Source organism: Physcomitrium patens, chromosome 13, assembly GCF_059467195.1.
Source record: "Physcomitrium patens ecotype Gransden chromosome 13, ASM5946719v1, whole genome shotgun sequence".
In the NCBI taxonomy this organism is placed as follows: domain Eukaryota; kingdom Viridiplantae; phylum Streptophyta; class Bryopsida; order Funariales; family Funariaceae; genus Physcomitrium; species Physcomitrium patens.
In genome coordinates this window covers 2,762,672-2,777,978 of record NC_143422.1, presented here as the reverse complement: position 1 = coordinate 2,777,978, position 15,307 = coordinate 2,762,672, and the positions used below count along the sequence as shown (strand labels likewise).

Below are 15,307 nucleotides of genomic sequence, written 5' to 3'. Positions count from 1 at the left end.
TATTACTCTTAAAACTAATATAATAAAAACATGTATTACAATAATTATATATAAACAAATGAGTACTTAACCTTGTGTACATTTGAGTAAATATTGATATATTGTATGTGTTTGTACAATTTTTATTCATTAGTCGTTAATATAATGCAAGTTTGTATTATCACCTGTAAATATTTGGAATATATAAAATAATGATTAAACAACACTTAGTGGTTTTTCATTAATAAAGAATTTTGGTTTGCAGTTCTTCGTAATACAGAGCTTAGTATATTTTAAAGAAATTGCAAACCAAAAATGTAAATTCAGAATCAAATTTTCATTTCAAAATAGATTTCGTTTCACAAAAATTCAGCCAATCAGCGAATTTTGAGGAGACACCAGTTTTTTTTTTTAAGGAGTAAGCATTTTTTGATAGAAAGGTAAACTTAGAGGCCTAATTGTGTTTAAACTTTTAATTTTAAAGATTTTTATAACTCAAAGCATGTTGAGTCCAGATCTATTCAAACAGCATCTTTTAAAAAAGCACCCTGTCTGTGAATAATTTATGTATGTATGTATTTGTATTTGTATATGTATGTACACGCAAAGGCTTCTTCTTATTGATATTAAATTTAAATGTTAGGTGAAAATATTGATGCACACAAACAATCCAGTTGCAATGTACTTTTCACACCTTTTCATGTTGGATTTTAATAGATGATACAAAAGAGTGTATTCATTTATACACACTCCTTTTTTACAACTGAAGGATTGAAAAAAAATGCGCGTGTTACACAGTAAGTTCGAAGTCTAATTTTATACTACGTGGCAGGAAATCAGATTCGAGGTTATTGCAGTTTCAATTTAGATTTCAAGATGTACTCTGCGAAAGGTTTGTTTATTCCTAGACACGCATGCATACGTGCATGCACTATACTTACTACTATCAAAATATGACTGACACAGAATTATTAAAGAAAAGTTAATAAATAAAGGTAATGAACGTTACGAGAAAGACTATCAACTCTTTCATGGAATACTAATATAAGCATGCGATGGGTAAAGTTCCATGTTGTCGTTTGGAGTGAACTAGTCCCTCCTGCACCCTCAGATGGATCAGGACGGAAAGCAGTCTGATAAACAGTATTGCATCTGAATAGCATCAATCTGGCAAATGAGAAGCTGGAGCTGAGGAAAGCGCCGAGGAAAGAGAAAAGGTTGGACTGATTTGTTGCCGGAGAAAATGGGATACACTTATAAGGTCAAATATTGTTTATTCACATAAGTTGGAATATGGACACAGAATTTCAATGAGAAGTTGCTCCCTGAGCTCTGTAACCTAGGCAGGGAAAAAAAATACATTTTCGTAGAGGGGTTCAACTCGCGTTCACTTAACCTATTCTAAATGTATCGTCATTATCCAGCTTGGAATGTCCACCAAATACTCCCAGTTGAGGAAAGGTTTCGCGGCTTCATGACCAGCACATTTTCGATATATTTCCAATTTAGGTTGACATGTGCACATGTGGCTTCTTCAAAACTACTGCAGCACTGGCCCAGCTTCAAGAATCTTCTGGGTCAGGTTATTATCTCCACCAACCTTGTAATCGGCGTAAACCTCAAAATTCTTCTGGAAAAGCCCGGCAAGCTTTTTCAAAGTCTTGTTGTAAAGCTTCTTGTCCGACCACTGTACATCAAAAGCACATGTTAAACACAGAAAAGAGCTACAAGATTCGTCAATAAATTCCACTCCGGACCCGTGGCTTCGCGTAGCTGCTGAAAAAGAAGCCTCCGTAAGAAGCTTCCAAAGAAGCTATCCTTATTTAGGAACTTGGACACTCACAGTGCCCAAGATCTATGAACAGAGTTCAACCAAAACCTAACTAAACCTAACAAGAACTCTTTTGATTCGTTTTGACAAGTTACATACCGCATTCTGTGGCTCCAAAACTTCACTAGGAACCCCATTGACCTCGGTTGGCACAGACAGGTTGAAAATTGGAGTTTGGACGTATTTGGCATTCAACAAAGATCCATCATGGATGGCATCGATGATCTTCCTCGTGTACGCAAGTTTCATTCGCGATCCGACGCCATAGCTGCACAACCAGCAGAATGTCAGCATAGTCAAAGCGTACCAAACTTCAAGGAGCACGACCACAAGTGCTAAATGAAAAACAACATATTTATTACTGACATCCATACCTGCCGCCTGTCCAGCCAGTGTTAACCAACCATGCAGTAGCACCGTATCGCTCCATCTTCTCTGCAAGCATGGCAGCATACTTGGTTGGGTGCATCATAATGAAAGCAGCTCCAAAGCATGCTGAGAACGTAGCCGTAGGCTCCTTCACACCGTCCACGGTTCCTGCAACCTGGCAATACGAATAGTAAATGTCAGTGCAGTACAACAGCTACCAAAAGGACCAAGTTACAAGGATCGTCAAGCTTTTTAAATTCAAGAGAGGTTCATCGGGGAAACATACCAAGGCAGTGTAGCCACTGATAAAGTGATACATGGTTTGCGCATGCGTCAGTCTGCTCACGGGAGGCAAGACACCAAAAGCGTCACAAGCGAGCAAGATCACGTTCTTTGGATGAGGTCCAACGCATGGCAGCCTGACGTTGGGAATGAACTCAATAGGATATGCAGCCCTTGTGTTTTCTGTAATGAGCAGCAAACGTAGAAGTTAAGCCCTACCAACCACTCAACAGTAAGTTTCCACAGTGTAAGGCAGGTTTAATGTGTAAGCATGTCTCATTACTTTACAAAAAATGTTCCAGTTTTGCAATTGCTGAATCAAACGTAGAGTGCATGTGTGAAAATTCGGAAGTTAACCTGTAACTGATTTGTCAGTATAATCAACCTCTCTATAATGCTCCTCGAACACGACATTTTCAAGCACTGCAAGAAAGAACATATTAATTAAGAATGGCCTCACCAACCATGGTTAGAAAAGACCGACTAAAATTCATTTAAATAAAACAGGGCGTTAGATAAGAAATCATTAGCGTCCCAAAGTCAGCATTCGAAACCAAAAGATGTAAAACTCACCAGTTCCAAACTTGATTGCGTTCCAGATTTCTGGCTCCTTTTCGGCAGAAAGATCAATGCACTTGGCATAACACCCTCCTTCAATATTCGAAACACCGTTATCGCTCCAGCAGTGTTCATCATCACCGATAAGCTGGCGATTCTGGTCAGTTGACAGAGTCGTCTTACCAGTACCTGACACGACAAACACATCAAACCAGCCATGGAAATTCAGTGTGGTGCGCGTCATTCTTATCTTACGACTGTTCAAGCATGGGGGCACTCGTTTTCTTTTACCAACTATACCTGATAATCCAAAAAACAACGCCACATCCCCTGCCTTTCCCATGTTGCAGCCTGAATGCAACGACAGAATTCCTCTTTTGGGCATCAAGTAGTGCATGAGGCTGAAGAGACCCTTCTTCATCTCCCCAGCATATTGCGTCCCCAGTATCACCATCTCTTTGCGTTTCAGATTCAAATCTATGCTAGTTGACGATGACATGTAGTGGGTATAGCGATTGCAAGGAAACTGTCCGGCATTGTAGATTGTGAAGTCCGGAGTTCCAAAATCCTCGAGCTCTTCAGGGGTAGGGCGAATGCACCTGCCACCCATATGCTTAATGCCACCGAGCACACGAAACAGATACATTCATCGACATAGACCTCCACCCTAATCCAGGGCCAAAGGAACCCGCCAACATACAACTACCTCCAACTTTGTTTTTAGCCATCGCCTAAAACGCTAAAACCCTTCGGTTTATCAAAGTCGTCTCTTCGTGAATGCGAAAAATAATAAGGAGCCAACCGACATGTTAAGTTTCCGCCAAAGCCAAAATTTAGCGTTCAGCGTCCGTACCGGGCATTGTAGAAGACTATTAGGAGATCCATAAGTTAAGAGGCTTACATATTGTGCATAAAAAGTGAATGGTAAGCACGAGCTGAAATAATTCGCACTTTGATGCGGTTCTCAGGGTCCCAGTTCAGGAATTGATCATTTACGAAGACCTGTATTAGCAAGAAACTTGAGTATGTGACAAAACAGAACATCTCAACCTTTTTAATTTTAGAAAGAGCTCTTCAAAAGCGAAAAACGGATAGTTCCAATTTACCACAAATACAGTTTTAGAAAAATGTAAAACACAAACTACGTATAGAATTGTTGAACTCAAGCTCACCTTCTCCAATGAGTTCAAGTAGTCAACAGCTCTCTCGCGGTTAACCAAGAAAGTCTCCTCGTCCATTTCAATGTTCGGAGAACCCCTGATAAACAAGCCATGACACTGAATTAGCACTTTCAAAATAAAAGAAGGTTAAATTGAAGGATTAACCGCCTAAATATTGAATTGTATGTAACTTATTCAATCGGTGCTGAAAATTCATCGCAGCAACCTAAGTAATACAATAGAAACTGAAGACTTTAAATAACGCATCAAAAATCTATAAAAAGTTGGGCGCCATTATAGAGTAATTCCACGAGAACCAGCCACTTACTTTCCCCACCACAAATCATGTTTTGAGGTCTCTTCCTTAACCACTCGTTTATCCTTGGGAGACCGCCCAGTCTTGGCACCAGACAGAGTTGCAAGAGCTCCAGTTGACGTAATAAAAGAGCCCTTCTCAAACTTAATAGCTTGCTCGTACAGCTCTATCAAAGTCAAACACAATCAAATAAGTAAAGCCTTCTTCTCAAAAAGCACAGGTAAAATAAAGGAAAATACATCCTACAAACGACTCACAGACACACACACTGAATGCAGATTTTAAGGATAATATTATTTTTTTAATCTAAAAGAAGGAAGAAAAACCAACCTGAAGGCGATAAGTTATACAGAACGTGCGTAAACTTCAAAGCACTGTCACTAATGTCGATTCTAGGAGCAACCACGGACTTCGGAGGAGACCTCTTCCTGCCTGGTTCACCCTTAATAACCTGAGGTCCTTGATCCCGGGTCAAAGAGGCCAAGGATGCACTGCACAGTCAAAACAATAAACAAAAGAATAAAATAACCGATAAAAATTCGCTTTTGAAGTTTGAATTTATATTAAATTATCTTCGCACACAGATCTGACTACATGATGTGTAGCACGATCAACGTGCCCAGCGTACCTGGCAACATTGCTACAGTGATACACAACAGACAAACAACTTATATAATGTTCCATGCGAAAGAAGTTATTTTTAGTTTGTACCTCACAGACTGCATCTGCTGCTTGTGCAGATCCTCTTCCGACACATAAGAGCGAGGAGTCATGCTCTTGGGCGTGGAGGGGTTAGTGGCGGTCCTCGGTGTGGTCGGAGCAGACGCTTTCTTCCTCTGCAAAGCGTGCAGCTGTTCAATGTTCGTCACCTTTACAGGAGCTGTGGTATCGTCCTTACACATTTCCACAGGCTTGGTGTTGATCTTGGAAAGCCCATTTGGCACCACAGTGCTCATGAACTCGAAGTCATGGACTTCATGTCCACTTCCGATCCCGTTACCGTTGGAAGCCATATCTCTAGAGAGAGACGAAGGCACACTCGACCTGCGCAAAAAAAACCATGCAGCATCAGCTTTGACTTCTTCCGGCATAATCAAATCGCGCCATTAACAACCACAAAATACAATATCAACTGTAAAATGATGGCAACTACGCAGAGAAAAGGCAGCGATTGAACACGAGGCAACACGTCCGATCTCAGCGAAACTTAAAGAGTAATGACTCGGCAGAAAGCTCTTGTACGATCAGACCGTCTAAAGCTGCAAGCTCAGGATATCACGTCAGTTAAAGGCAGCAACAATTCCGTGCACCTCGACAAGGAAAGGGGCGTGTTTCAGAGTAAGTAAGCCTCGAAATTGAAGACCGTCCGTTCGGCGAAAGCTTAAGAAGAGCTTTCACGCGGTCATGCACACCTCAAAATTTGGGGTACAAACCAGAAGAAATCCACACACATGTCCAATTTCATCTCAAGAACAAAACGATTAACCAGTGACATCGACGAAAAAAATTTTGAACGTAAACAAAGAATTGAGACATTCCATCACCAGCACAAATTAATAAACCCAAAGAGAGCTACAATTGGCCGCACAACCCGAGAGCAGCCTCCACAGCAACAACTCTGCCAACTGAGCACCACCGCCGAGCAGAGGTCCATCACTAGCTCCGTACAACACGACAGTCAGACCGCCACATCACAACCGAGTAGTTCCTAATTCCATTCTTTCCCGCAAACATTCCATTCACGAAGACTGCAGAAACCACAAAGAAAAAGAAAAAGAAAAAACTTCCGACGACGCAGGATCGACCGGTAGCACGGACACGAAGCAGAGGAGCAGAGCAGCCACACACCAAAACGAAGAATCCGCCACCGAGCACCAAATTGAACACTGCGAGGCTCCACCGAAGGCTCAAGAAGACGGGAGCATGGGAACGGACTCCTCCAGAGCGCTGCTGGGAGAGCAGCAATACGAGCTAGAGCTTCAAAAGAAGCAGTGAACGCAACAAACACGCAGAGATGGGGGAGGAGGCAAGGCAGCCCGCATCCTTTTGAAGGTCCCCATAAATTTACCAGAGTGTGTAGAATTCTCTCCGCCCGTAAAAAGGAACAAGGGTAATGTGGCTTCACCGCGCGGGAATGGGGCCCCGGCCAGCCCACCGTTTTCAAATAGTCCTCCATCCCCTCAGAGTTTTCAAAGAGCCGGGCCCATCGTCTTGGTTGGGGCTCCCCCACACATGTTTCTGCCACTACGGCGGCCAAGTTGAGTGAGGCCAGGGCTGCGCCACTCACTCACTTCCCAACCCGGTGGACCCGCGATTCGTCGTCGCCTCGCAATTACTAATCTCTCACTCCTTTAGAATAATAAGATGGACAGACATATATATATGACAATTTTACATACGTTGGAAGGGTGGAACAACACCTCGGAGTTATCGAACGGAGAAGTCGTGTGAACCTTTATAGTTCCAATTCTCTTCATTGGTTTCGTACGTTTGATTGTTGTAATTGTTGCTATTGTTGTGTATGATTTTGAGGAGGTGTGAAAATTGGGTTTGGAGTGGATCCGCTTCGTTGCTTCATTAAGATGTTTGCTTGGACAGTCCTCAATTATGAGTACTACTATCATTGGAAGAGGGACGATCCTTGCAAACTAAGCAATTGGACGACACAATCTGTGCCCCACAAACTTCTATTGGGTGCTGGCTGAGAATGCCACCAGCAATCCCGGCCTGGGAGGTGGGGGGTTGACGTGGCGCCATGTCAGCACCGTGGAAAGGGGTCTAGCGGAGCAATAAAAGAGTCCAGTTGGAAGGATGACTGGGCTTCATGAAAACGAGGAAAGTATCAAGCAAGCGAAAGAGCGAACACAAGCAACAGGACTGCAAAAGCTTGGAAGATGTCTGTGCAGGAGAAGCATTAGGAAATCAACACTGTCAGCTGGAAAATTTTTAAAAAAACTAAAAAAAACAGTAAAGTAAAGGTAAAGGAGAAGTGGAATGTGAGAAGCACCTCTGTTAATACCTCATCAGCATGTTCACCATCCTCCATTTGACGGTGTGAGAAAAAGAAAAAAAGATTACAAAGTATTATTAAAGGGTTCTACTAAAACAAAACCCAGTCTTGAAAATTACATGGATTTATAATAATCGCATTTATTATTATTATTATTATTATATGTGTGTGTGTGTGTAAATGAGGTGTTGATTTGAAAATAATAATTTGAGATTTTTCAGTGAAGTTTGTAAAGAAGGAAAAGTTGTTGAAAAGAGTGAAAGTATCCTTTTCAGAGAGAGAGAGAGAGATGGCTTGTGTTGACCCACACACACATGATCACATAGTCTTTTTTTTTCCTCGTATTATTTTTCATATAAGTTGGTGTCCCTCTCGTATACCCATCAATTCACATGTATTTTTTAATCACCGCAAAAAGTAATAATAACACAACAATTTTTAGTTTGCAGTTCATTTAGGTTGATTTGTTGATTTCATAGAAGAAAAATCAACCTTATTGCAGAATCCTGTGTTGTCAAATGCTCATTCCTCTGATCGTAATAAGATTGCTACAGAACAGTTTCCATACAAAGGTGATGAATTTTTATCATCATTATCATTATAAATTTTTCTTATGTTAATACCAGTAAAAAGCATTAAAACTTTGTTATATTTTTACATATAATAATAATAATAAACAGTACAAATGATTTTAGTTATTTACATTTTAAACATTTCATTAACAATCAACTTTTACATATATACATAAAAAACTAAACATTGAAAAACTAAAAACTAACAAGATAATTTCAATTTATAAAGATGAATGCCTTGATAAAAAAACCATATTTATTGTCATTACTTTGGTAATGACATGAGAAAAAAGATGTTTCTTTGAAGTGAGCAAAAATACAACTGTTCTGTAAACTACCTGATGTGGTTGAAAATATGTTGTAAACTATTCCAAACTTGACTTTAATATAATTTTAATAACTGATTTGCACAATTGTAAAAAAAAAAAACAAAAAAAAAAAACAAAAACAAACAAACAAACAAAAAAAAAAAGACAAAACTAACAAACAAGCAAAAAAACAAAAACAAAAACAAACACAAATCATTACAATTATGTTACACAACATTATTATCTTTGAAATGAATCTACACATACATTACATGGTTATTGTTGAAAATCTTAACATAAATGTATAGGTTTATTTAATGTCAAAAAAAAAAAAACAAATCTACAGTGAATGGTGAGCAACAGGTAGTTAGTTAATAACAAATAATGGCTTTACTGCCACACAAAAGTGAAATTTTGCACATCAATTGAATCTTAATAAATAAGTTAGCAACTCTCATGTTTGTACCATAATGTTTGTGTCATTAATTCATAAACTTTTGGTGTTTATAAATAGAAGTTTTTTTAATGCAAATTTTCTCATAAACCTTTAATAGGTAGTAAAAGCAAGAGCACTTACATCATTAAAATTGGATGTCAAAAATATATGCTTCTATAAATTTATCATGTAATATCATTTCTTGGCACTCCTAATTTTTAATCTAAAAATTTTAACAGTGCATTAGTTTGTTTACAGCATATCTGAAATCTTTTACCAAGTATTAATTGAAAGATTTTTTTTTCACTTAGCCTAATATGTAAGTGCATAATTCTATATATGAAAAAAATTGAAGTCAATAATTAAAAGCTTGAAATTCAGCACAAATCACAATAAATAAACTATATATATATATATATATATAGTGCCAGACTTTAATAAAATAAAAAGACTTTTATTTGAGTAACAAAAATTCAAAATTTTAAGAATTAAAACTACAAAGCTACCAATTTAATTTTTCTTTTACAGTAGTAAGTAATGCCAAAGCATATATTATTATAATTATTAATATTTCACTCTGGTTAATTCAAATTTTTATTTTGTGAATATTATGCTTTAATTTAATTTTATTTAATTTTATTTATTTAAAAATAATCTAGTATTGAAAGTGTGTTATGTTTAGAGTTGTCTTTTTGCTTGGAAGTGGTGGTACATGGTCTTATTCCAAAAATCATGTTTATTGAAGAGTGTGTTAGTTTCAAATGTATTCAATTGAAATTCTGTTATTTATTGTATTTTTTTCCTTCCAAAAAGATATGTTTTAAACGACATTTTACTCATAAATTCAATATATTCCGATTTTAAGTAGAGAAATATGTGTATATATATATATATATATATATATACAGAGAGAGAGAGAGAGAGAGAGAGAGAGAGAGAGAGACTATTGGTGTAGAAGGTCGAATACCAGTAATAATCTTTGAAAATATAAAATAACCACACATGTTACTTGTTTTTATAAAAGGGACAAAATGCATGTGTATACGTGTACATGTATATAATCTAAATTGAAGAGTTACTAAAAATGATAGTAACAAGCTCTGAGATTTTAATACTGCTAATGTTGCTAGTATTACTGGTAATACTCATGTTTTTCTATGCATTTCAATATTTGAAATGTTGGCATTGAAGTAAAGGAATTTGTATACTTTCACCTCTTCTGTTTTGAGTGTTTTTATTTGATCCTAAACAAAAGCAAAAGCATGATTCCAAGATACCTCTATTTTTTATTTTTATTTTTATTGCTTTTGTTATTCAGGTGGACCATCAAGGATTCTGGACAATAAAACTTGAAGGAATGAAGGAAGGAATTGTACTAATACTTGAGGAGGTATGCCTCTATGGCCATGGAAATGAAGAAAATAAAGTAAATAAATAAATAAATATCCAAATATGGCTCTCCACTGAAAAGTAAATATAATAAAAATAATAAAATAAAATAAAAGATAATAGGAAGGATGGACATTGCTCAAAGCCCTTTATTTCATTGAACGAAATAAAATAACATGTACCCATTCCATCCTTTGTAGAAAGCAGAATATGAAGAAAAAACATATACAAAATAAAAATAAATATGTGGTTGTACAGCTCCCTTAGAAATTCTCCGGTCTACAGTGCACAACACATTGGCTTTATTTTATAAATATATATATATATATATATATATATATTTTGTCCGAGTTAATAACATTTCAAATTAATTACTTAACCATCTTTGAGAACGTAAATAAATAAATAAATAATAAGCTAAACTAAACTAAACCAGGAAAATGGCAGTGAAAACTTACAGCTCAATCAAATCGTTTTCCATGGTATGTTTTCTCTCTCTTTCTCTCTCTTTCGGCCTTTTTATCCTTTTATTGTCTTCAATCCATAGTGAAGAGCCCTTAACATCCTTGACTGTCCACAAACACAAAGAACAAGGGGGAGCTTAGAATCATATTCCATTTCTATTAATAATTTGAAACGGCCCACAACAATAATAAATATGCCATTTCTATTATTAGTATGTCTAGTTGCATAGGAATCAATAGTGTTAATACCCCATTATTTTGCAGCAACAGAGAAAAGAAACGAATGAAACTGAGGATGCGAGACACCATTCGTAATGCCAACAGAATCCGTCGTTTTTTGTAACTGGCAGTGTGAAAAGCACTTAAAGGGGACAGGCCGGAACAAGTGGGAAGGCCTCCAGTTTTTGAACTAAATCCCACAAAGAGACAAAAAGAAAGAAAAAAATGGAAAGAAAAAAAGTAAAGGATAAAGAAGGGTGGAGATCCTGAGGTATGAAACGGTCCAGAGGGTGTCATCATGAGGAGTTGGAAAGATTCTTTCTACATCCCCTTCGTGGACTTTTCCACTTGAATTTGACCTTGTGGTATCTTGCACTGCTTGTGATGATTTCTGGACCCAGGAGCAAGATGCTGCTATTCTAGGCGGAATTTGCCTGTGGTGGTTGCAGGTGTCGGAATTGGCGGCTGCCACCACCACCCACAAGGCAGGACGACAGAATGGACATGGAATTGTGGGGACACCCATTCCCATGTTCTTATTATTTGATTGCCCCCTTGTCCCCATTCCCCCATTCCCCCATGTTTGTATGGCTGGCAGGTGGTGCATGGGAATGGTGGGTGCCCACATCTTCTTCTTACTCCAAGTGGTGGAATGTGCTCTTGTTTAGCCCTACACCCCCTTCAATGATCCCATTTATCTATACAGTGGGTGAGATTAGGTCAAACCCATTTCAAACTAATGCTTGAATGTAGATTCTATTTAGATTTTTTTGGGGAATTAATAGTAATTTGTGTGAAAGACAACATTGTGTGTGGTTGAGACTATGCAACTTGGATACATACATACATTCATGCAAATAAATAAGGAAGTAATAAGGATTTACATGGAGATGAATTTGGACAATGTATTGTATACATGTGTACATATTAACCTTACATATTTCGAGTGATCTTTTTCATTCAAGTTTGGGCATATGTGGATTTAAGGTAGATGAAATAAGCTTGTTTCATATTTAAAACCAAAACAAATATATTATCTCATTTCTAGTGTGTGTGTGTACATGTCCTGAATGAAAAATATATATACATATATAAGGATATTAGTATTGAATCTGCTTTTGGTGAATAATAATAAAAATAAATTTTTTTGGATTAAAGGAATGTGCAATGGTTGATTTATAACTACAATGCAAAACTACTTTACAAAAAAAAAAAAAAAAAGAAAAAAAAAAGAAAGAAAGAAAGAAAGAGGAAAAGACTTATTCCAAGGTTGGAATTTTCAAACAGAAACAAGGCAATTTTGAATCAATTTATGAAAAGATAAATATATAGTCAATAATTAATTGTAATTGTGTGTGCCTAAATTAGAAAGAACACCAAATGATAAAATAAGTCACATAATAAATGCATTCTTTTGATATATATATATATATATATATATATATATATATACTGAATACTATGTAGTTTCCAATTTGATAATAGATGAAGCAATTTGAGATTTAAATTTTGTTTTAAGGTTGAGATATATGAGATCTTGAAATTCTTTATCAAAAAATTATATATATATATATATAGATGAATAGTATTTTTTAAATGTGGTGTTACATTCAATTGCAGAAGTTATATAATCCAATTCAAATAAAAGAAAGAAATAAAATAATGGTCATTTGAAATTTTCAAAATTAGTTTTGAACAGTGATATTAATCTAGTTTCTCGTTTCTAAATAAAAATTTATTCACATAAAAAATGCTTCCATTTCAAAATGTCATAACTTGAAGAGGGATTTGAAAAAATAATTCAATTATTCTAATACACTCTATTATTGTTATTATTGTTGTTGTTGTTGTTGTTGTTTGTGTACGCACATGTATGGAGTGATTTTTAATATTTATGAAATTAGTTTTGAAGAAGTTTGAAAAGAAATAATCAAATTATATGATTCAAACCAATAGAAGGTTTAATATCACCAATCTAAACATGATGTATTCAGTACTCATTACCCACTAAATATACATTAATAGATAATGTATAACTCATCATGTTTCACATTATACTTTTTTTCTTTTTCTTTTTGTAATGATTAGGATCACTACAAAGCGAGTTAAAACCCAATAAATACGCTCTTTTATTCATTCAATTTACTTAACATAACTAAAATTATTCATGATCATTAATAATTGAAAAAAAAAACAAATTTCAATAAAAAAGCTATTTTGTAATAAATTAATGAATAGCTTATCTGTATTATCACTTACTTATTACTATATTTATTTGCATCTCAAAAGAAGCCATAATTATGTGCATTGGTATGCCATTTTTTTTCTTTTTTTTAATTATCTTGAATTCAATTGATTTTATCACGTGACCTGCATTTAAACAAAGCTATGAGTCTTCAATATTTCACAGTATTTCCAGCACATTATGCTGATTTTTAGTCCAAATAATATATATTTTAAGAGGGAATAGGAAAACAAACTCAAATAAAACAAGATACAATAGTCTAAAACTACTCTACAAAATACGGTTTTCCAAATCACTATTGTGCATTAGCATTTGTAAAAAAGTTTATTGAATCACTGTTTTGATACACATAAATTAGTTTTTTTTTATTATTTCCTTGTGAGAGTGCAACATTTCTATGATTTAATTTCGAAAATGAAAATAGAAATATTGACTGAATTTTCACGCCCAACAACTCCTAGGACTTATGAAGGAAGCCCAGATCGATTCCATTGAGACCAACGCAGATTCTGAAAAGGCCAAGCGGATTCTGAAAAGGCCAAGCGGATTCTATGGAAGGCTCGACAGATTTCGAAGAAGCCAAAGGCAGATTCCTTAGAAGCCCCGGACCATTCCGAAGAAACCGAAGGCAGATTCTATCGAAGCCCGGGCAGACAGAGAGGGAACAAACTAGATTCCATGGGAGTCCGGGCAGACAGAGAGAGAACAAACTAGATTCCATGGCATGGCCCTGAACCGCCTCCCAAAATACAAGGACTCGTCCACGTAGGCTGGGGAAAGTCCATGTCAGCAATGGAACGGTGCTGGTCCTACGTGGCAATCTATTCTTGGGGAGCATGCTTCCTGACTCAGGGGTGTTCCATACCACTTACAAATTGCATGCTTTCTTGCTTTAACTTTAACTTTTTCTCCCTTGCCTTTTAACCTACAGGTGGTTAATTAAATGCATCTGAAAATAATTAGTCACTACTCATAGTTAAAAATCCGTGGAAATTAGAGTTTATCGAGCAATTAGAAACTAAATTACAAAGATAAGTTTCGTTGATTGTTGAACTACAAAAGCAACTACAATAATAATCAACTGATAAGCAGCATTAGATAACTCAATTCAGTGTTTTACAATCGTTTTCAACAAACCATTACTATGAAAAGTATGTTTTTAGTTTTTGTCTATAAATTATAGTATTTTGAAATTAAATTATTTTGTAATTTCATGTTTTAAATATGATATTGATTAAATACAATATGTTTTGTTATGTGTGTAGTATACTTGTACTTTCTACAAATAATGTTTAATCTTTGTTTTGTCAAATATGTCTCATTGACAATCTTTTATTTATTTTTACATAAATCTTCATGTGTTAAATTTGTTTTTGTTTTTGTTTTTGTTTTTTTTGTTTTGTTTTTTTGTTTTTTTTTTGTTTTTTTTGTGTGATTTGAACATCATCTAACATTGCAATTAAGTTCATATTTATTTTACATGTTATAATATATTCCCTGTTTAGAATTGAACATGAAATATGTATAAAATATTTGCATGGTTATTTTTAGTACTATTCAGTTCTCGCTTGATAGGTTTTCAAATGGATTAAAAAATAAAAAATGAAATTAAGTTTAATGCTCTCATGTATTGATGAAATAAAAATGCTTGAATATGGTATTACATTATGCTATTATTGAGACGTTTCATAGTTTCATTTTTATGGAGTAAACGTGGTAATTCATTTTGTAAGTATCTTCGCCATTTTTTATTTTTTTATTTTTTTATGATTTTTTGTAGGTAATTAGCATGTAGAAACACCAAGTAAATATTTTTTTTTATTGTTACCAATTGTGATTTATAAATTACTATATTGATACTCTAACAATGGAGTTTCTAAACTTCATACATCCACATACTCCTTTTCTGTTGAATGTGTTTTTATTTATTTATTTTCAATATTTTTAATAATGAAACAAATTGTAACTTTAGGACAAATAGTTTTAAAAAATAAAAGTGATTCCTTAATTGTTGAGATTTTTTCTCGAAGATATTAATATTTTTAGCACTAAATTTTTTTATGATGTCATAAGAAAGTTGTGTGTTAAGCTGCATTATATTTGGAAGAGATAATCAGTTTGATTTTTGTAAATGAGCAGGTATCATTCCATTAAAAATAGAGCTGGTGA

The 15,307-nt window shown here is 35.3% G+C and overlaps 1 protein-coding gene and 1 long non-coding RNA gene across 4 annotated transcripts; one reads left to right on the top strand and one right to left on the bottom strand.

The window, feature by feature from the left end:
• Positions 1–286: 286 nt before the first annotated feature.
• Positions 287–1,345, top strand: LOC141046130 (uncharacterized). Its single transcript, XR_012218831.2, has 3 exons — positions 287–419; positions 812–871; positions 1,140–1,345. It is a non-coding gene; the product is annotated as an uncharacterized LOC141046130 (long non-coding RNA).
• LOC112290510 (phosphoenolpyruvate carboxykinase (ATP) 1) lies at positions 1,234–6,503 on the bottom strand. Of its 3 annotated transcripts, none has more exons than XM_073538368.2 (13): positions 5,806–6,503; positions 5,207–5,539; positions 4,826–4,986; positions 4,508–4,661; positions 4,192–4,276; positions 3,921–4,021; positions 3,320–3,618; positions 3,035–3,208; positions 2,819–2,884; positions 2,466–2,644; positions 2,185–2,354; positions 1,910–2,078; positions 1,234–1,666 (listed from the first exon to the last, which is right to left on the bottom strand). In XM_073538368.2, the coding sequence occupies exons 2-13, from the start codon at positions 5,506–5,508 to the stop codon at positions 1,520–1,522; spliced, it is 2,007 nt and encodes a 668-aa protein (XP_073394469.1). In that variant the 5' UTR covers positions 5,509–5,539; positions 5,806–6,503; the 3' UTR covers positions 1,234–1,519. The 3 variants fall into 3 exon arrangements, with proteins under 3 accessions (XP_073394469.1, XP_024392604.1, XP_090111300.1); XM_024536836.3 differs by having other exon boundaries at positions 6,344–6,503; XM_090255174.1 differs by having other exon boundaries at positions 3,035–3,618; positions 6,344–6,503.
• Between the last annotated feature and the right edge of the window lie 8,804 nt (positions 6,504–15,307).